This window comes from Mercurialis annua, linkage group LG1-X (assembly GCF_937616625.2).
Source record: "Mercurialis annua linkage group LG1-X, ddMerAnnu1.2, whole genome shotgun sequence".
Classification (NCBI taxonomy): domain Eukaryota; kingdom Viridiplantae; phylum Streptophyta; class Magnoliopsida; order Malpighiales; family Euphorbiaceae; genus Mercurialis; species Mercurialis annua.
In genome coordinates, this window is record NC_065570.1 from 68,616,252 (window position 1) to 68,637,881 (window position 21,630).

Here is a 21,630-nt window from a genome sequence, read left to right on the forward strand (position 1 = left end):
GCTTATCAGTGTATGTTTTAGTATTTCAAACCTTATACATATTTTACCAAATAAAATTATATTTACTCATCAATGTATACTTTATTAATTAATATATAAGCGAAAAAATAATTAAGTCACCGATGTATATTTTACTAATATATAAGATACATGATGTTTGTTTTAATATTTTAAAGACTAGACTGAAATAATTAGTTTAATTGGTTTAACTTTAAACCAAATATGCTAACTCGGTTTGCTTCCTTTGAAAAAATAAAATATGTGGTTTAACCACTTTGAAACAAAAAAAATATGAACCAGTGAACCACTAAATTATAAAAACTGGACAATTTTCTTAAATTTTATTATAATTAATCAAGTTTTTTTAAATTACATAAGCTTGTATACAGATCTAATTATCGACTTATATATATATATATAATTACGTAAAAAACTCCACGTTTATATTAAATTGCAATTTTATTTTCTTTTAGCAATTATATTACTATTCAAAAATCACCACATTTATTTTGTTAGACAATTTTTTTTTGTAATTTTATCAATATTTTGTAATATGTAACTTATCATGTCACGTCATCCTCTGGTTACTAGTTCAACTACAAATCGCCAAATTTGCGAATGATGATAAATGCAATAATATTAAGTGGTGGTCTTTTAAAATAATTATTTTAAAGGTCGTGATAAAATTTAATTTTTTATTCATAAATGGTGATTTCTTTATGTGACTAAACCTAAATTAGATGTTTTTGACTCATTTTGCCAAGTTGTGGTTTTTTTTATCCCATTTCACGAATTTGGACTTTTTTGATGTTTTATGCCAAATTGAGATAGTGAATTGATCCTTTTTTTTAATCCTTTGTTCATTTGTTAAATGTGAAAATTGTTGTTAAAATTGAAAGAAGCTTGTCATTACATATCTCCTTTTTTTTTTTCAAGCTTTAATTAATTTTCTCATTTTCAAAATAACATAAAAGGAGACATTTTGCCGCCAAAATCTATTTCTCTCGCTCAATCGAGGGTTTCTTCTCCTTCTTCATTTTCTTCTTCATTTTTCTCAAAATCACAACTCAAGTGTTTCATCTTGTTCATTTCCCAAAATGACCTCGACAATTCCGCTCCATATCGACGACGAGGACGACGAATTTGATTGGGAAGCAGCGGTTAGAGAAATCGACGTCGCATGTCAAACAGCAACGTCGCTCCAAAACGATGCCTCTTCTTCTCGTATTTATAGATTTAATTCTAATTCTAATCCTAATCATATACCTAACAGTAATCATGTCAATATGAAAAAGCCTGGGTCTTCTTTTAAACAATCCACCCTCGATAGATTTATCGGGAATTTTCAAACGGATTGTAATGAGCTTAATCACCAGAATGTTAGGGTTTCTGGTGATGATGATGATCAGAGTGTAAACTGTGTCGAAATTGATGCCGAGGCAGCTAAAACTTGGATTTACCCAGGTTGTATTATCAAATTTTTCTCAAGTAATTTTTGATTCGGCTTGTTTTTATTCTGTGATTAACTTCAAATGTTTTTTTTTTTGGCAGTAAATGTTCCCCTTCGTGATTATCAATTAGCTATAACGAGGACAGCATTGTTTTCGAATACATTGGTGGCATTACCAACAGGACTTGGAAAGACACTGATAGCAGCTGTTGTTATGTATAATTATTTCAGGTGGTTTCCACAAGGTAAGTCAGGCTATTATCTTTGCTAGTAACATGGCACTATATTACATATCAGTTATTGACATTTTTGTGTTTTGTTTTTTAAGTAGAGTCGAGTAGCATAAATTGGCCTGCAAAGTTTGAAAATAATTTTTCATATGTTGATTGCTTTTCCAGCTACAAAGCTATTAATTTCGAATCCAAAACTTGGACTTTTCTGGCCTATATAGCAGCTATGTTTCCATGTCCGTGCTCATAAACATCATACATAGTTGAGCGGAAAATTTGTATTATCTACTTAATACATGGATTTTTTGTCTGTCCGCTGCTGTTTATTTTTCTTGAGGTGGTAAACGGTAAACCTGTATGATTCTGTCTTTGTCAGGCAAATGTGTTCTTGCCACTGCTTTATGCCTTTCTCAAGTTTGATAGTCATGTTCAGTTTCTTTGTCGCAGGAAAAATAGTTTTTGCTGCTCCATCTCGGCCACTTGTAATGCAACAAATAGAAGCTTGCCATAATATTGTGGGAATACCACAAGTAAGATGTTTTTACATTATAAATAGACTTTTTCTAATGTATTTCTTGTGATTGGTAGATTTTTTTTTTTCACAATAATTTGTAAACTGATTGCAGGAATGGACAATTGATATGACAGGCCAGCTAAGTCCTTCAAAAAGAGCATGCTTTTGGAAAACAAAACGAGTATTCTTTGTTACTCCTCAAGTTTTGGAGAAGGATATTCAGTCTGGTAACGTTCTATGATTAAAATCCCTGAAAGCATGAATGCTGTGCCTTCTTATATTATCTGGAATTTGTGTGAATATGTGATGACTATTGTTTATAGAAAATTTACTTGTCTTCTTTTATTTATCTGTGTAATAATCTACACGTGTGTGCACCTTATGAATTTTTCCCATGGAACTTACTGCAGGCACATGCTTGGTAAAGTACCTGGTATGTTTGGTGATTGATGAGGCTCATCGTGCTCAAGGAAATTATTCTTACAGTGTGGCAGTTCGTGAGGTTTGTTTTCTGCTTCTGTCTGGTCATTTGTCCTATTAGCTGAAACATCTTCTGGTTTGAATGTTAGTTATTTTTCCAATTTGTAGTTGGTGGCAGTACCAGTTCAGCTAAGATTATTAGCTCTGACTGCAACACCGGGATGTAAGTTATGCTAAATCAATTTTGGATTCTTCAAAATGCTTACAAAATTTTAAAGCTTGTTTTTTATCCATTTTATTCAGCAAAGCAGCAGGCCATCCAGAATATTATTAATAACCTACTTATTTCAACACTTGAGTATCGTAATGAAGGTGATGCTGATGTTGTCCCATATATTCATAACAGAAAGATTGAATTAATTAAGGTATGTACAAGCTCCTGTTCTAAATTTGACATGGATACAGGTGTATTGACTAAGTTAATAATGTCTCTGCTGTTTCTTTAGGTCCCTCTAGGAAAGGAGGCTGTTGACATAAATAAACAGCTATTGGAGGTGATACGTCCATTTGCAACTAGGCTTTCTGCAATTGGGCTTCTGCAAAATAGAGACTATAAGACTGTACGGTTCTGTAAGCTATAGATTCCTTCTATTTTTCTCTCAAAGTTAGCTCTAGTTGACTTAAATGCTTATTTAGTTTTATGCCATTGCTATTTGTGCCTAAAAGACTTTCATATAAGCTTACATGCTATATATTTAATGGTGTCACATCTTATTATAATTCATTACTTATTCTAGTGAGAAAATTCTATGAAATGGGCACAGGTTATATGAAGATTCCTACTCAATCATTTTACTGTTTTAAATCTAATTAGCTCGATCGATCCCCTCATTCCAAAGAAAGGTCTTAATTTTGGTTTCTTTTTTCACCAGTATAGATGGGACTCAAGGGAGTGAATTACTTTATGGTGGGCAAATCCTCATTGCTTGCCCACAACTTATGGCCCGTTTATCTTAGTAATGACTCCTTAAAGGGGAAAAATATCCTTCTCGAGCAATGGTTGTGATGTGCACTTTGTGATTATACTTGATGAAACCTTTGCACTCAACCATGTCGTATTCTTTTTAAATAAAAAAGTAATGAGTATTTATGGAGTTCCCCTGTAAAATAAATGACCTCATAGGGTTTCGCAGAAAAAATGGCATTTGCATTTACATAAAAAGTAAAAACATAGTTGCTATATAAGAAATGATGACAGTATTTGTTAGTATGTTCAAGAAAACCCAAGAATGAATGTATATAATTTGTATGTGAGGGTTGTTTATTTTTTCTGGGAAATATTGAAAGGAACTGCACCTTATATTTGTTGAGAAAATGAAAGGAGGTGCACTGTTCAGATTTAATGTACACCTTGATTCTTGATAGCACTGCTGCTATTGTCAAGGCTTCTCAGTTTTTTTGGAAATCCTGTCCTCTTTATTCATGGCTTTGTATTCAATTACATTCAGCAAATTTGACATTTCGCTTTTGTACTCTGTAAAACACTAAGACTATGAGAATGGATGATATTTGACATCATTTTCAATAATAACCACAATTTTTTAATCTTCATTGTCATCCCTTTTCCCGATTATTAGCAAGACAAATTATAAATTTCTGTGGATTTCTTACTTTTGATGTTGGCGGATGACAGTTCAGTCCCCCTGATCTACTTAATTCAAGGGAGATATTCCGTCGGGCACCCCCACCAGAACTTCCCCAGAAGAAGCATGACGAAATTGAAGCATATTTTGCAGGTCTTATTACTCTTTATCACATACGTAAGCTACTCTCAAGTCACGGAATACGACCAGCTTATGAGATGCTGGAAGAAAAGTTGAAAAAAGGGTATTTACTTGTGCATTGTTCACTTGATCAATTAAGCAATATGTTTAATTATTTGATAATGTTATCAAGTTATCGGATGTGAAACATCAGGATCTTATCAATCTACTCAATTGGTGGACCTCCTACTGCATTATGGGCTAATTATATTCATTTTCCACCAAATGAGAATCGCATTTAGTCTTGATTGAATTACCAAAACATAGTGTGTGAGGGGGGCTGTTACACTTTCAATATGGTCTCATATATCTTGAACCTGCTAGCAAGTTATTTTGTTAAATTAATGTAGAACTTGATATCTTGTTAAAAAATGTGGATCACCCATTGGATGAGCATAAATTTGTATATTATGGTAATTGGTAAGTTGATAGCAACAATTAACCGTGCTTTGTGATTTTTCCCCCTGATTTTTGATTCCTGCTCCTTGATTTTGAAAAAGAAACTGTCATATATGAATTTATTCAACATTAACATCATGTCATTGGTATTCAAGGTCATCCCTGTAGTTACTGCCTACCAACATGAGCTTAAGCTGTTCAAACTTAATTTCTGCAGGCATTTAGCAAGATTGGTGACTAAAAATGAAGACATTAGGAAAGTAAAACTTGCAATGCAGCAAAGCTTGTCTCATGGTGCACCCAGTCCCAAATTATCAAAAATGTTGGAAGTACTGGAAAAGCATTTCAGTAAGTGGCAAATCATCTCTCTTAATGGTGGTCTTTACTTGACAAACAGCCATTTCTATCATTTTCTAGGCTTAAGCTTAACTGTGATAAATTTCATAGATTGTTAGGATGACCTGGACTTCCAGTTTGGAATGCCTGGCTGGATATGTATATGTAACATAGTAGTTAGTTAAAAAAACAAACGGAATAGGTGGCTGCTTGGTGGCCGGCTGGATTTTGCAAATGCATGCAAACATTCTCTCTGAATACAGAAAGAAAAAGGGACACAAATAAACTGAAGACAAATTGTCAAAAAAAATAAATAAATAACAGAAGACAAAATGACAGTTAAAAATTAAAACTTTCGAGCAATCTGATTCTTCAGAGCTTCTCAACAAATTCTTATAAAATGATGCTCAATCGAATTGTAATCTTTACACTAATAATCAGAGATCTCTAAATACTGATTTTAATGGCACTTTTCAATTAAAATTTTAAATTTTTAATACTTTGACCGGGATAGGCCAGCTAAGGAATAAGCTAACATATTGGAAGCCATTAACATTAATACTTTTTATTTTTAGATGAAAAGCAAATGGCTTAAATGAAAATGAGATTGTGTTAAGACTGTTATGCACCTTTTTTTATGTCTGAATTTTCCTCCTGGTTGTATCTAGTTGATAATTCTAAATGCATCTGAGGAAAATTTAGACATAACTTCACTTGTGATTTATTTTATTTTTCTTAGTGTGCTGGAGTTGAATTCTGAATATGACTGTTTAAGAAATGGTCGCAATATTTCTGCTGTGAGATTTTCTTGTCATTTCTTCTCTGGTGATATTGAACTAGAACTATGGAAGCAAAACATGCACACACTTTCCTTATGTCCGTGCTTTTGTGACTGTTAGTGTCTTTGTTCTGCTGAAAACTATAGATAATGCATGATTTACAAATTGCTGAACCATAGAGACATTAGAGATACAACTCTCGCACTCTCTCAATTAACACTGTTTTCTATGTGTTTACTATTTAGTCAATGTTTAATGCAGATTAATACTGTAAAGCATGAAATTTAAGGATAATATCCATTTCCTGAATTATATTCATCAACAGCAATGTTTTTTTTTTCAAGAAGTTTTATTCATAATACAGACTTAATTTTTTTTTTTTAAAATGTTTGGTCAGACTCGAATTTTGTTATCTGCTGGTGAATTTGATAAGAAATGTTGTGGTTGCAGAAGCAAAAGACCCACAGAACTCAAGGGTGATAATCTTTTCCAACTTTAGAGGAAGCGTGAGGTGTGGAAGAGTTTTCCAACGTTATTTTTTTGTAATTAGCCTATGCTTGTTCTTTCATCACACAATGTATTTTTTTCATGGTGAAATCATGCTGACATTTAGGGATATAATGAACACACTATCAACCATTGGGGATCTAGTTAAAGCAACTGAGTTTATTGGTCAAAGCTCAGGTTAGCAGTTCTGTCAACTTTCTGTTTCTTATGTGTTTATCTCTTCCCTCCAAATTGGTGCAGTTTTTTCCTCGCTTTTATTAAAATTTTGGAGAATTTGTTTGCTCTGCTTTTCTTCTCTTTCTTTTTTCGTTACGAAATCAGTGACCGCAGTTGATATGAAATGTGTATGGATGAATATCAAATTTCTTACAGGGAAAACATTGAAAGGGCAGTCACAAAAAGTTCAACAGGCTGTTTTGGAGGTAGGACTGTTATTCATTATTGTTTTATGGTCTCCTTGCATCTACTGACTTCATTTCGTAACAGAAATTTCGCGCTGGCAAATTCAATGTTATTGTCGCAACGTCAATCGGTGAAGAAGGCCTGGATATTATGGAAGTTGATCTTGTAATATGTTTTGATGCTAATGTATCACCACTAAGAATGATTCAGCGCATGGGGAGAACTGGAAGGAAGGATGATGGACAAGTTGATATCCTTTTGCCCTTTGGTTTATGCATTTTAGGAAGCTTTTCTTGGTGAAATGACCTTATTCTTTTTTCAGAAGACTCTAAGTCATTTACTTTAGTTATTCTTTTAGTGCTCTTTTCTAGCCATGTTTTACCTTGACTAGGCTTACTAGTTTTAGCTTGCGAGGGGTCTGAGTTGAAAGGTTATATGCGAAAACAATCAAACAGCAGAGCCATTAGTAAACACATGCATAATGGTGGAATAAGTAGCTTCAATTTCCATTCTAGCCCGAGGATGGTAAGCTGTATTAAGATTTTTTCCGGTTGTCTCTCATTCGTAATGATATCATCTTCTGTATACGAGCTATACAGTCATTTTATTTCTTTCAGATTCCCCATGTATTTAAACCTGAAGTACAATTTGTCGAGCTATCAATTGAACAATTCATTCCTCGTGGAAAGAAACTAAAAGACGATTGTGCTGACCAGACACCTGTTTTCAGATCCAAACTAAATGTTGCAGAGGCTGAACTTATTGCCAAGTACTTCCAGCTTACCAGTGAAAAATCTTGGCGACCATCTCTTATTGCCTTTCCCCACTGCCAGGCATTCCCTTCTAGAGTGCATAAAGTAATGCATTCTTATAGAACAGACATGCTGATTGATACAATGCAGTACTTGCAAAATTTATCATTTCCTAAGGAGGGCAGAGCTTTTATAATTGAGGTTTGCTTTTAACATCAATGCTAGGTATTTTTCTACTATATTGTTTTATGGTTGCTTACAGATTATCTATTGGATGCAGGATGAAATCTCTTCAGGTAAGTGCTTGGAAGTCGATATCATTGGAAAAGAGAACAACAACGAAGGTACTGAAATGTCTTGCAGCTAAAGATGTTGGCTAAAAAGAATGATATTCAGTGAACTTTCAATGTCTTTGAAAATAACATATACCAAAGCATTACGGAAAATGAAAGTTATGAATCTATCAGGCTAGCTCGAAAAACTTAATGAAGTACTAGACTTCATTTACATTTCTCACTAATATACAGGTGTCTTATCCTCTCTGCTTCTAGAACTTGAATGCTTGCTTATTTTATACTATAATTCTTCAGCTGTTCTTTTGAAAAATAAAAAAATCAAGGTGTATTAAAATGAATTATTTGAATCATTGGATAAATTTTGGGCCAAAATCAAGTGTCTTAGTGCAATCCCAGGCATATGTGATTGTTTGTTTCTGTCGTGTAGATTTGTAAATTTTAAAATCCCAACTGCAGAGTTATCTGGTTAGAATTTATCTTAACAGCATAAAATTAGCCATCTAAGGCCTGATTAAGTACCTTAATTCTTTTAGTGCACTGATGAGCCCCTTTCCAGCTGAATGCATAATATTTTTTGTTGTTTCTCATTTTGAGCTTTATTATCCCTATTATAGAGTGGACTTCTTTCATTTTATGATTGCTTAAGTTTCTTATTTCCTTATGCATATGGTGCAGTTGATGTTTCTGCTTCTCAAGATTCTTTTCTTGGAAAAAGAAGTGATAAAAGTTAATATTTATGTTATGCCGTATATATGTATTTTAACTGAGTAGGTTCTTAAACTTCCTTTGTAGATCTGCACCTACAGATTGATTCTCCAAGCACTAAGTCGCAGAATAAAGTAATAGATTGTGAAGTGACTCCCACAGAGACCATGAGAACTGAGAAGCAAAATGTACTGGATCTTCATAGCCAACATCGTCCAGCTCATTCTTATCTTTTTGGGTCAGAATACGTGTCTGTAGATGATCTTGGAAAAGTCATAATTTTGTCTGTCCCTGTTCTTCCATTGAAAGAGCCATCACAAACTAAGTTTACAAGTTCCAGCACCAAGGTACTTCTAAATTGTTTGAAGCAAATATCTTGTCATATGAACAAGACAGATAAAGGTAAAGAGGAACCAACTGTGCGAGACATGCCTAGTCTAGAACCAATTTTATCTTGGGCTCAACATGAAACAGATTTGGACTTAGCAAGATCTTATTCTGATGTCAATCAAGACGAAACGTTGAATCAAGTTGAAAAAATTCCTGAGACTCCAGTATCAAAGATAACTCTTTTAAATAGAGGAGATAATGTCATTGAAGTGTCCGATGCCATGGAAATAAGGATACCATGTTTGCAGGCTGATGAGGACAGCAACAATATCGAGTTGAGTCCCAGGCTAACTAATATGATCCAAAGTGGTATCGTTCCAGAGTCTCCAATTAATGATACGGGTCAGTCTTCATGACACTTTTATTTATTTTTAAGCTCGTACATGAAAAAGTTGGGTTTGGTTTTACAATTTCACGTTTTTTAATTAACTCACGCTTAGAATTTTCAGGACAATTAAAGTGTAAAGCAATAAATGAGTTCTTCACTGCAGAAGTCAGTTCACCAATGAAATCTTGTGAAAATCAGCCAAAGTCTCCAAATGAATGGAAGAATGGGAAGTCTATCAGCAGTGTTTGTCAAAGAAATAATGAAATGCAAACTTCTTTATTTAAGAACGATGTTGGAAGAACTGGTGAATGTAATGCAGCTTCTCCAGCTGCTGATGAAACAAATACTAGTTGCAGCAAAGATTGGCTTTTGAGTTTTGAAGTCAAGTCAGAAAATGTGAAACAAGTACACAAGCTCAAAAGATTGCGGAAAATAGGGGATTTTGAGAAAAATCCAGAAACCAAAAATGAAAAATCATCAGGCCCTCACCAAGCTAAGCGGCATAGAGGTGCTTCATTTCTGCTAGTACCAGATAATTTATCTTCTCGCTTTATTCTCATGAATTTTTTCTGCTTGGTAGAAGTCCACTTGCTTCCAATAGAAATTGCATGTATGTTTGGGAATATAACGTCAGATATTATGCAGGTAAAAGGAAGCAAACTAGCAAAATGATGCCATTCATTGAGGAGGAAGCTGAGTAAGCCATGTTTGATGATCTATTTTATTCTGCTGAACTATACTTTCAGTTGTTTTTCCAATTGTAAACCTGTAATTTTTTGCATAATGTGATATGGGCATTAATCCTAACAACTTAATAACTAAACAGATAACTGTTTTCTCAATTTCTGCCATGCTCACATCTCTGCATTTGTTTTGTCTGCTTTAGGGTGTCTTCTGATGCTGAAATATCTGGTGATGAGGAAGACGACAAAGTCAGCAGTTCGTATGATGATAGTTTCATAGATGACAGGATAAATTCTACAGCAACAAGCACACAAGTCGAAAATAGTGGAGTTGATATGTTGGCAGTTTACAGGTCTCTCTCACTCTCTCTCATTTGTCCTCGACTCTGCTGAGTTCCTCTTTCGTAAAAGCTTGCTTCCTTTATTAGAAATTAAGACGATGTATTTAAATATGAAAATTGTGTTAATACAAGAAATTAATTATATGAAAACAATGATTATAACCACCTTTAGAAACTTCAAAAAACTGCTACAAGCAAAATATTAGATTAAACTGCATCTTTACATGATCATTTTTATTGTATGTTCTATTGTGGTGAAGATGCAGATTGTATAGACTAATTTAGTTCCTGCAACAGGCGGTCTTTGCTCACCCAATCACCAATGGAGAGCACCAGAACTCCTGAAAGTGTTGCTTCTGTTACCAGAACTAATGAAAGCAAAAGTTCTTCGGTCAAGACATCACATTCCTTCCAGACCCCTCTGATCGATTCTGAAAATAAGTCTGCTGCTGGGAAGGATTCAAATTCTGTTCAGATGGATTCTGACAGGATGTCAGCTGCAATGCCTCCTGCAGAAAACGAGACAAAGCTGGAAATCCGGAAAAGGAAATTGAGTTTTTATCAATCGGGATCTATTCCTACAATAAACCTAGAGCGAGAATTTTCATTGCAATCGAATGCTGTCAGAAAAGATGCATCCCCGCGAGATCCAGTTCAAAATTTTGATGCCAATGGTGAAATTTTTCACGACGATCAATTCTTTGACAATATTGATTTTGATGCTGTGGAGGCTCAAGCTACCTTGCTTCTCAAACGCAGATATGAGTTGGCTGTACAGAAACACGACGCAATTTCAGAATCAAGTGCACGAAATGTTGACCTTCCAAACTCTCCATCATTTGATCTTGGAATATGGTGAAAATTTTCACCATTGGCATATAAATTCAGCAGCTGCAGCCAGCATCAGAGTTTTGATATTTCAGGGGAATTTTATGTTTATTAGGCAATAGAATTTGTACATAAATATAAAGAAATATAATTTATACAGGAGAGAGGATGTAAAGTTGCATTTATAAAAGAAAACCTTACATTGTAATGAACATAGCAGAGATAATCATTCCTCTTATTTTTTTATGTAACTTTACGAGAGAATAGGATTCTAAATGATTGTAATTAGAGTCTAGCAAAATTCGAACTAGATTTTTTTTTATTCATATCAGATGAATTTTATTTTTCTTAAGTTAAAATGTGTAAAGGGTGTTTCGGATATAGTGAGTAAAAATCTTAATTTTGATTTGGATTTACCTTTGATTAATTAAATTGATTGAAAAATAAAATTTTGAAATGACAGTATTTTAGTTACTTTTTGTAGGGAATTTATACTGAGTAGAAAATTGAATTCTAATTTCTAACTCAAATGTGGCAAATTGTACATAAAATAATTATAATATAGTTATGTCTCTTTCTTTTAATAAAAGGTTAACATTTTTATCTTATTTCACACAAATTTTAAATTAATTTTCATTTTTTTAGAAGCTTTTAAATCGAATATTTTAAAAATAAAAAAATTTACAACTTATTGAAATAAAAAAAAAACATATATTAAGATGATGATATATTTCATCATTAATTAAAAAATATTTTTTTGAAAAGAGTTGATAAGGAATAATCAGTAATATTTAATCTTTAGTTTAGCAATGTAAAATAAATGATCAGGATAAAAATTCTACTTCAAATTTCAAACTATGTACATATTTTAACATAAAATGAATAATAAAAAAAATCAATGCATTTTATTATTGTTAACACATAAAATGAATTATTTTAGAGATATTTTATTAATTATTTATTTATTTAGAATATTTTATAAATTATCGAAAAATTATTGTTATTTTAGAGTATACTTTTTTTTCAAATTTAGATTAATTTATACTAAAAGTAAGTTGAATGATTAAATTTTATTTTATTTTATTTTTAATAATTAATCCTCGGTTGACATCATCATTTGACAGGAGTGAGACAATCATCCAATATAAAAAAAGTCGAGGGATATGTAAATATATTTTCAAAAAGTTGAGGGAGTAGTAAACTATTACATCACGCGATTTGCACGTGATACGGAGGCACAAAAAGAATAGAATAGAGCGAGTCATAGGAAAAAACTGTGCAACACAAATTGCAATCGTCTCCTTTCATTTGTGTGCAGAGGTTCGAGAATTAGTAAGATTATGGCATTGAACAACGGTCTCAGATCCGCCTCTAGGCTGTTATCAGCTTCCGAGTCGATAATCTCCAAGTCAGGTTGGTCTTTTTCAACTCCAATTTTAGGGTTTTCATTTTTTTCCAATTCTTTAGACGATTATTTGTTTTTGATTGTTTTAGATTTTTTTTGAGAAAGTGGGTTTAAGTATTTGCGCGTGAGAAGTCTGGGTTTGATTTAGTTTTAATAATTATTCTCATAGGAGAAAGTGGCTTTAAGGGTTCTGCTTTCAATTAATCTTTTTTGGATCTGATGAAATTGTTATATTGTTCTGGGAAAACTGTGTCGTTTTCAAGTGGAATCTTAAGTTTTTGTGATTGAGTTTTAATGATGTGGTAGGTTCTTTGTAATCGGTGATCCTGTTTGATGAAGTTTTGTACTTGATAATTGAAATGATTGAAGTTCTTTGTTATTGGATTTTTTATGGCTGCACTCTGTATTATCAATCTTCTAAAATATGACGTGATGATTATGTTCCGTAAACTCTAAAGTTTGTTCATCAATTAAGCAAGGGACATATAATTAGATCATTAGATGACGGTTAAATGATTGGCTGGCTACCTGTTCATTTTGTCAGCCCAGGATTGATGCCCTTAACATTTTACTCATGTAGCACGAAAATGAAACACATTGAAATGGAAGACAGTAAAATAATGTTTTTTATGACAGTATATTATAAATATAGAAATTTGGAGCCTCATAAGTATTTTTTAAAAACGGAAACAAAATGCTGTAAAGTAGGAATCAAAAGTTTCATACTTGCCGCGTGGACTATTCGAAGTTTTAGACTAAAGCCATGCATTTTCATGTTTGTTTTTAATTTTGTTATTTCATACTTATTATTTACATCTTTCATGCTAATTTTGTATTTTTTATTGTGTTATTTAGATTGTACATAGTTTTGTGCCATTGATAACATGTGTGCCCTTATGTTTAATTGGAAATATTTTTCTTAATAAACTATGGTGGCTTATTTCCATTGATTGGGGAAGAGGCAGATGATTGTATAAGATGTCAGGCTTGTTTAAGGAGGTGCTAACTGCTTTACTGGGCTCTTGTCCGATTCATAACCTAAGTTTGATGCCAGTAGCATTTTACCAACGAGGACTACTTTAAATATATCTAATCCAATACTGCTCTATCTCTGTTTCTATATATTGCTATTTCAAGCTTATTTCATCTGTAGATGGACCTCAATTCAGACTGATTATGTTGTGTATTGATTTCCAGATCTTCAAAAATTATGAATCCTAAATCTAATGTCGTTTAAACTGTGCAATGAATGACAACACCCACTCAAACACTTGATTCCAAGCAATTAATTGCATATCTTGCTTGTTTCTTTCTGCAAATATCAATTAAATTAGAAACATAAATTGAAAAAGTTGTGCCTCCTTATCATGTTTTCTTTTGATAATGCTACATGAACATGAAGTCTTTCAATTTTTCTTTTTTTGGTTTAAGAAGTCTTTCATTTTGAAATGTGGAATATGCAGACTTGTTGGAAATTGTTGTTTCATGCTTTTATGAACTTCTATTTAAGCCTAGTGCTCCGTCCAAGTTGGAGATGATTATGACTTGTGAATGTTACCTCTCCAAGCAAATACTTTTGTCCCCATCAGTGCAAAGTGCAAACTTTTCATATATGTAGCAGACTTATAGCTGTGGCTTATGGGGTTGATTTAACATTTTGAATAAATCTATAGTGTAGAGCTTGATCTCAAGAAGCTGATATCAAAGTTCTATGTGCATTCTTCATAAAAAGTATCTCTATTTTGTTTGTAATCCCATTTGTGCATAAGTTGCAGACACTGATTGGAGTACTTGTCAGTGTAATGATGACTTTAAGAAGAAGAAACGATATGATTCTTTTTTTTTTACTATTGATGGGATTGAGCATTTTGTTTGAGTCGGTTATTTATCTTTCAGTTGAACCGAAGAGGACATTGATTGAAAATCTCCAATTTCTTTTCTCTCCCTCCTTTTCACTATGCTTTTGTTTTCCTAGGATGCTGCTTTACTACTAATTTTAATAAAACAAAAAATCATGTCTTCTTCTGCAAGATAATTGTGCTAATTGTTCTAAAGATAATATAGCATGCTGTATATATTGATGGAAGGATTTGCACAAACGTAATTGTAGTAAACCTGTTACAGTAGAGATTCTTATGGTGGAAATGAGCTGGTGTTTCTTGACAGGGCTGCCAAATGACAATTAAAAATGTAGAATTTTGCTATTTGAGGAATTCACTTTATTTATTTGTTCAATTATCTGAGCCTGAGCCTCTGAGGACAAGAAATGAACTGATTTTACTTTTTCTTGGCAATTATGTTTTTGAACGTCTGTTTCATATGGCGTTAGGCCTATTAGAACTAATTTGTGATGCAATTTGACAGCGAACAGAGGCTTCCACTCGACAGGAGTGAAGAGAATGGGAGGAGGTCATGGAAGTCATGCACATGACGATTACGAATACTATCTTCATGCAAAGCACATGTACAACTTGGATAGGATGAAGTATCAGAAAATCAAAATGCCCCTTGCCGTCTTCACTGCCTTTAGCATTGGCGTCTTTGTTCCAATCTATGCAGTCATTTTCCAGCAGAAAAAGACTGCTTCTGGCTGAGTTAAGATACAAATCTTTGGTGCAATAACAAAAGCAAGTTTGGACTGCATTTTTTGAGACTTGGTTTTCTTAAGTTGGGTCGTTCTGTTCATTGTTTCAGCTAGTCGTCTTCAATGTTTATTGTTGGAAAATAGAAAGAATGATTGTTTTCATATAATAATAGCGAACCGATTCTGAATGAATGTCGGGTTCTGATTTATTCATGCATGCATAAATTATTTGGTCTGTGCAGACACAGCCAGCAACGTGGAGTTAATTTACCCATCTGCATTGTCATTCTGTATTTACACTTTCCTTAGATTCACTGAAATATTAAAACGAATGGAGATCATTTGAGCTCTTTCACTAATTACAGGAAATCTATGATTCTAGGGATTCTATGTATGTAGTTTTTAGGTTCACATAAAAACATACCTACAGATAGGGGTGAGTCTTGGTTGGTTCGATTTGTCATCATTGGTTGGTTTGGTCATTGGACTGATGACTCATTCCAAACTGATCAATTATTAAAAAAGAATAAAGTTAAATTGCACTAAATTGAAAAAATCGATTTGGTTTGTTCCGGTTAAGATATATCATTAACAAATATTATTCACATAAATTTGATTAATCAATGAATATATTTTCCTTGAAAAAAAAATGCATCTGTCACGGTTTGTGATTATAATATTCATATATAAAATTCATTCAAATCTAAAAAGTTAAGATATGAAAATCTTTCAACCTTTATTTCTTCGCAACTTTTTTTATTTTTGTTATTTCTTTTGAAATGCTGTATTATTAAGTGGGTATTTGGTTCAGCTTTTTGGTGTAGCTTTTGGCTTTTGCTTTTCAAAAAACTCCACCGAAGTGTTTGGTGAGAAATTTTTCAGAGTTTTTTGGAGCTTTTTGAACCTCCAACAGCTGTTGTTTGAAAAGTTCCATTTTGGAGCTTTTTGCAACAGCTGATAGCTGTTTCATTATTTAGACAAAATTACTCCTATTAGAATATATCGTCTTTTAATATCTAAAATTATTTAATTTATTTTTAAATACTCTAATCATTTAAAAATTATATAAAATTATTTTATTTATATTAAAACAAATATAATTTAATAACTTTTTGAAAAATGTATTATAAATTTATCAAAAAAATATCTAAATAAGTTTAAACTAAATATTGGTTCTTATAAAAAATAATTACTAATACTTTTATTAAATAATATATGGTATAGTATATTCATAATTTAATAAATAAAAATAAAAATTATGCCCTTTACGGTCATTTTATATATAAACAGTTACAGCTAATTAAATCTCACCAAACACTTATGGTCTATCAGCTATCAGCTACCAGCCAATAGCTATCAGCAACAGCTAACAGCCACCAGCTATAAGAAACAGCTGAATCAAACAGGCCCTAAGTCATATTTGTTCTTTGGATTTTCGTTTGAGCAAAATGTCGTCAAAATCAAGCGTGTTGATTTACGATTCTATTATTTAAAACCTTTTCTTAAGTAATCAATACAAAGTGAGGGCGACCATAAGGTCCATGCTGGTATGTAAAAAATAAGAAGAAAATATAAAAAAATTGGGGGAAAGTGTAATTGATTTTGGATTATTGTGACTAATGGAGAATTAAGAACCTAATAGGGCATTTAATATAAATAAAACAAAAGATTCGAGATCTGTCGGCTGTAATCATGTTTTTGTTCTGGATAAGCTTAGGGTGGCCCATCTTGGAACTAAGGTCAATAATTGTAGGCAACTTTGGTTAAATCATGGTCAACTTCCAAGTGGACTTTGAAATGATCTATATTTGAGAAATAAATTTTGATTCAACATTTTTACGATTTGATCAAATCATAAATTCACATTCATCACATCGTTTTCTTTTCTTATGAACACAATGGTGATTAGAATATTTTTATTTTGTATATATTCATTTCTAAATCTTTTTTGAAATAAATAAAATATATGACATGTCTATTACATTAGTATATTTTATTTATTTATTTATTGTCATTCTTATCACAATACAGATAGATTTAAAAGATGGCATATTTATTTGGAATATATTATATTTGAATTGACAAAATAATAAAAATTTATTTTTATTAAATAGGCTAACTATTGATAAACAGATAAACGGACCCACCGAGATAAGCCAATCCACAGCACATCTCGGACCGACCGATAAAGGTCAAACATAACAAACAGAACACATCAGGGGCGACACACAACACATCTCGGTCTCACCGAAATACACCAAACGCAACTAATAAAGAATAAACCGAAATGTCACAACATCACAAACCGATCAGAACGTACTCTGACATTCACTCCGAACACACGGGACAAATCTGTCAGAACGTACTCTGACATTCCAGACAAAACAGCTGCACAGACAAAGAGAATGAAGTCAGACCTGTCGGCCAGACAAAGAGAAACAAAGAACTTAATATAAAAGGCAAAAGGAAAGTAGGTAAAAAGGTTTAATTCTCTTTCTCTCTCTAAAACTCTTAGTCTCTTTTCACTTCTTATTCTTTCTCTCACTAAAGCAGTTACTGACTAGACCGTCGGAGTGGTTTGCCGGAATCCCCTTCCGGCACCCTTCTCACGGTTGTTTCGTACCTTGTAGGTACGGCCTGGAAGTGTTCATCAGAGATAGCTACGATTCGAGGTTACAAGTTATCAACTATAATATATGTCTTTACATTTTCTTTGCAACTTGATAATTTTAGTTTAATATAAAATTAATAGTGACTAAACTTAATTTTAATAATTTTTTAATTTGACAATGCTCAAATAATATGTGCACTTGGCAGCATTCTGCTAAAATCGTGAGATTAAATTCTTCCACAAGCCCCGATTTTTTTCCTCTCCAAATGATTGAAAAAGGAGAATATATATTAAAAAATGAAATTTGAAATCTTTCATATTGCATATTGCATATCAATTAAATAATTTTTGACATTGGATTAAAATTGCTAATAATTTATAAAATAAAACTAAAATTATTTAAATTTTAAATTAATTTGCCAAACAATATCATTTTTTCTATTTTTTTAATATTTATTACACCTTATTCTTAAACAATTTATGTACCCTTGTAAAACAACTAACAAAAGGAGTAAGAAAATTGAGAAGCATGTTTTGCTAGAATTGGTAGGAGAATGACAAAAGGTAGACGACTAGATTCCGAATTCAATTTCATTTTCCTATTGCCTTTATGCTCCAAGTGGACAACCAAACCAAAAACCCTAATGCAATAAACAAGATATATCCCTATCCACTAACAAAACGACATGTGGAAAGCTATCTATAAGCCAGCTCCTTATCTAGCTTGCACTACTATTTGGGGTTGCATTAGGTTCAAATCGAACCAAACCGAATTGAAATTTTCAGCTTTTTTATAATCAAACCGAATTAAAAATTCGGAAAGGTCTAATTTAGATATTTAATTGAATAAAACAGTCACTTCGATTGTTTTTTCAATTTGATTTGGTTGTTTTCACTTTGTTTTATGTAAAAATAATAAAATCAAATCGAACCGAACCGAACATCCGGATTTTTATTCTAATATCAAACTAAATTATCATTCAGTTTGATTTTTACATCGGTTTTTTGCACACCCTAACTACTACTACTACTACTACTAAATTTCATCATTCCTTTGAGAGAATAATTGCACCAACACAATCACGTTGTCATATTCTATCTTTTTTATTTATACATAAATAATGATAAACCTTTTTTTATTACTTGACACTGCTTATCTCTTTGTTGTCTTCCATTTCCTTTATTTTATTGCTCCATTATTTTGTTTGTCACACAATTTTATAACTTTAATTGTTCACACTCAAGATCCTTTCTTCTTGCAAATTGATCTACAGAATAATACTCTATAGGATGTCTGGACAAAAAAAAAACATTTGGATTGCTGAAATAGGGACTTCTTACATCTAAAAAAAATATAAATAATAAACAGAAATTTAGAAAGTAAAATGTAGATTTTAGTAATCATCTTAATTCCTTGGATACTATTTAATTTAATAGTGATACGATTAAAGAAAAAAATTAAGGGTCGAGAAAGTAGCTAGCATAAGGATCGATAGTTCACAATCTTACGCGATAAACTAATTTGTAGTTTATTAAGTTTTTTATTTATTTAATTACTCACCAACTAACTCAATAACAAGAAGATTTATGCAATGAATTAAGAAGAAACCACAATCATGAAACCAAACCCTTAATTGATTTATAAAGCATATATATGAAAGACACGAATCTATTTTTTTTCCATCTGAACAAGCATGGATAAACAATCAACAATGTCCGCTCATAAAAATAAAAAACAACTCTACAGTTATGAAAATATAAGAAACCCATTTCAAATCTTTGCTCAAAAATAAAATAAAAATAAAATTCTACCCAATTAGGGCAAGAAAAGGAAAACATTTGCAAACGAAAAACAGAATTAATAAACAAAAATCATGATTATAAACCAACACTCGCCTAATTTGAAATTATTGAGAATCATTAGGGTTTTGATCATCATCACCACTATCACTACCTTGTTGCTGATCATTTTCTTGATTATGATGATGCTCTAAATTCATGCCCAATCCAACCCTACCAGTAGAAATATTATTGCTGTTATTATAAGCATTAACACTTCCCATTAACCCCATATTACTCTCTCCTAAACCTAACCCAAGTTGCTGCTGACCGCCTCCCATTTGCTGTTGTAATATCATTGACCCGAGTTGAACCGGGTTCAACCTCCCCCCTCCACTACCAAAATTCACTCTTTGCATAGACGTTACTCCAGCTGCAGGAAACGTCCACATCTGAGGCTCCGGCACGGCTGCTGCTGTGGCCGTAGGGCCACCACCCATCGGTAACATCCAAAATGTGTTACCGCCATTTGCGGCTGCAGCTGGGGCAACCGCCCACATAGCAGCCGGTGTTGCAAGAATGTTTGACGGTCTAATCGAACCGAATTCTTGATTTTCTTGATGAAACATCCCGGTTCTTGCAGTAGGTTTGTTAGAACTCGGTTCTATTGACTCAGTATCTTCATGTTGAGTCGTTGATGCTGTTTCTTTGAAAAGATCTTCTCGATATGTTCTTCTCGTGTAATTATTACTCTCGTCGGAAACAAGATTTGAAGGATAAAGCGGATGGCCGTGAAAACCCAACATTGCTGTATTCGAACCGAGAACTCTTCGATTTTCGGTTCCATTATGATCGAAAAAATTAGATAAACCGCCGTGAAAAGTAACGGGAGGTGATTTTGAAGGAGGAGCAGAAATGGTAGTACCGCTACTACGTAAAGAGACGTTTAACGTAGAGAAATTAGCCGGAATTGTACCAGTTCCGGTAGCTGCAATAATGGACGGTTCAGCTTGTTGTAATAGCCACTCAATAGTTTCTCCATCAGATTTATGACCTAACTCTCTAGTCAGCTGAAAAACTCTGGCAGCACATAAAGCCGGCATACGGATACGCCGGCCACGGCCGTCCACTTTGGTGTGACGGTCTTTGGAGGGTTTTTTGACGGTGGTCTTAGTGGTGGTGACGGTGGTGAGAGGAGAGGAGTTGTTATGATTATCATTAGTAGTAATAATTGAGTTAGAAGTAGAAGAAAGGATATTTCCAATTTGGTTGGAAAGGATGGAGCCCATGAATGGGCCATGAGTGGTGGTACTGGTAGCAGCAGTAGACCCATGTTCTTGATTTTGATGAGAGACTAACTGCAGTGAAGAAGCTGCGGCTGCTGCTGATGAAGAAGACGACGACTCTTGTTTTTGGCTATTTCTCTGACTCTTTTTACGCTGTGACTCCATTACAATTCTGAAAGGGAAAAAATCTTGTTTATCTTCAAAAACCAAGAATTTTCACAATTTGATTGGAACCCATAATTTGTTTTGGAGCAATATGAGGGTTGTTTCCTTGTTCTTCAAGTCATGCAGTCCACATAAACTAGTAAAGTATTACATAAACAAGAATTGGATTTTGACTGCGCCACCGGTAGTGCGTGTGGGGTTCTTCATTTATTTTTCTTTTTCTAGCTTCTCATTCATTGCTGCTAGCTTTGCATAATCCTACTCAAAAGAATCGAACCAAATTTAATTTGGTTTAATTCAGTTTATCTTTAAATTTTAAATGTATTTGATTTTGTTTTCAAATTCAAAATATAAATAAATGAAACCGATATACTCACTCCGTCCTAAAATGATAAGTCATTTGGACAAACACAAAAATTAAAAAAAATATAATTAAGTTGGTTAAAATTAGTTCTTTAATGTATTTTTACAATTTTATACTTTTTAAATTTTTTAATGTATGAATAGTATATTTGTGAGTAATTTTATCATGGGTAGCAATTTTCGCACTCCCATCCTTAAGAATTGCACTCCATAACATTACAACTAGATTCTTATACCCTCAAATATATATTTTC

The 21,630-nt window shown here is 32.8% G+C and overlaps 3 protein-coding genes across 6 annotated transcripts; 2 read left to right on the forward strand and 1 right to left on the reverse strand.

Moving 5' to 3' along the window:
• The first annotated feature begins 942 nt into the window (after positions 1-942).
• Positions 943-11,439, forward strand: LOC126681733 (DEAD-box ATP-dependent RNA helicase FANCM). 4 transcript variants are annotated; one of them, XM_050377304.2, is made up of 22 exons: positions 943-1,464; positions 1,552-1,695; positions 2,128-2,210; positions 2,307-2,421; positions 2,605-2,696; positions 2,783-2,837; positions 2,918-3,039; positions 3,121-3,234; positions 4,308-4,501; positions 5,054-5,184; positions 6,402-6,462; positions 6,565-6,635; positions 6,831-6,880; positions 6,945-7,110; positions 7,258-7,385; positions 7,460-7,813; positions 7,893-7,956; positions 8,701-9,345; positions 9,453-9,839; positions 9,977-10,028; positions 10,218-10,367; positions 10,653-11,439. In XM_050377304.2, exons 1-22 carry the CDS (start codon positions 1,098-1,100, stop codon positions 11,212-11,214), a joined length of 4,107 nt encoding a protein of 1,368 aa, XP_050233261.1. In that variant the 5' UTR covers positions 943-1,097; the 3' UTR covers positions 11,215-11,439. The 4 variants fall into 4 exon arrangements, with proteins under 4 accessions (XP_050233261.1, XP_050233333.1, XP_050233297.1 ...); XM_050377376.2 differs by having other exon boundaries at positions 9,495-9,839; XM_050377340.2 differs by having other exon boundaries at positions 7,478-7,813.
• A 1,003-nt stretch (positions 11,440-12,442) lies between these two features.
• On the forward strand, positions 12,443-15,364 carry LOC126665828 (uncharacterized). Its single transcript, XM_050358758.2, has 2 exons — positions 12,443-12,596; positions 14,953-15,364. Exons 1-2 carry the CDS (start codon positions 12,524-12,526, stop codon positions 15,180-15,182), a joined length of 303 nt encoding a protein of 100 aa, XP_050214715.1. The 5' UTR covers positions 12,443-12,523; the 3' UTR covers positions 15,183-15,364.
• Positions 15,365-19,530: 4,166 nt separating this feature from the next.
• On the reverse strand, positions 19,531-21,193 carry LOC126665194 (transcription factor TCP23). The gene has a single exon (XM_050357917.2). The coding sequence runs from the start codon at positions 21,011-21,013 to the stop codon at positions 19,691-19,693; it is 1,323 nt and encodes a 440-aa protein (XP_050213874.1). The 5' UTR covers positions 21,014-21,193; the 3' UTR covers positions 19,531-19,690.
• Between the last annotated feature and the right edge of the window lie 437 nt (positions 21,194-21,630).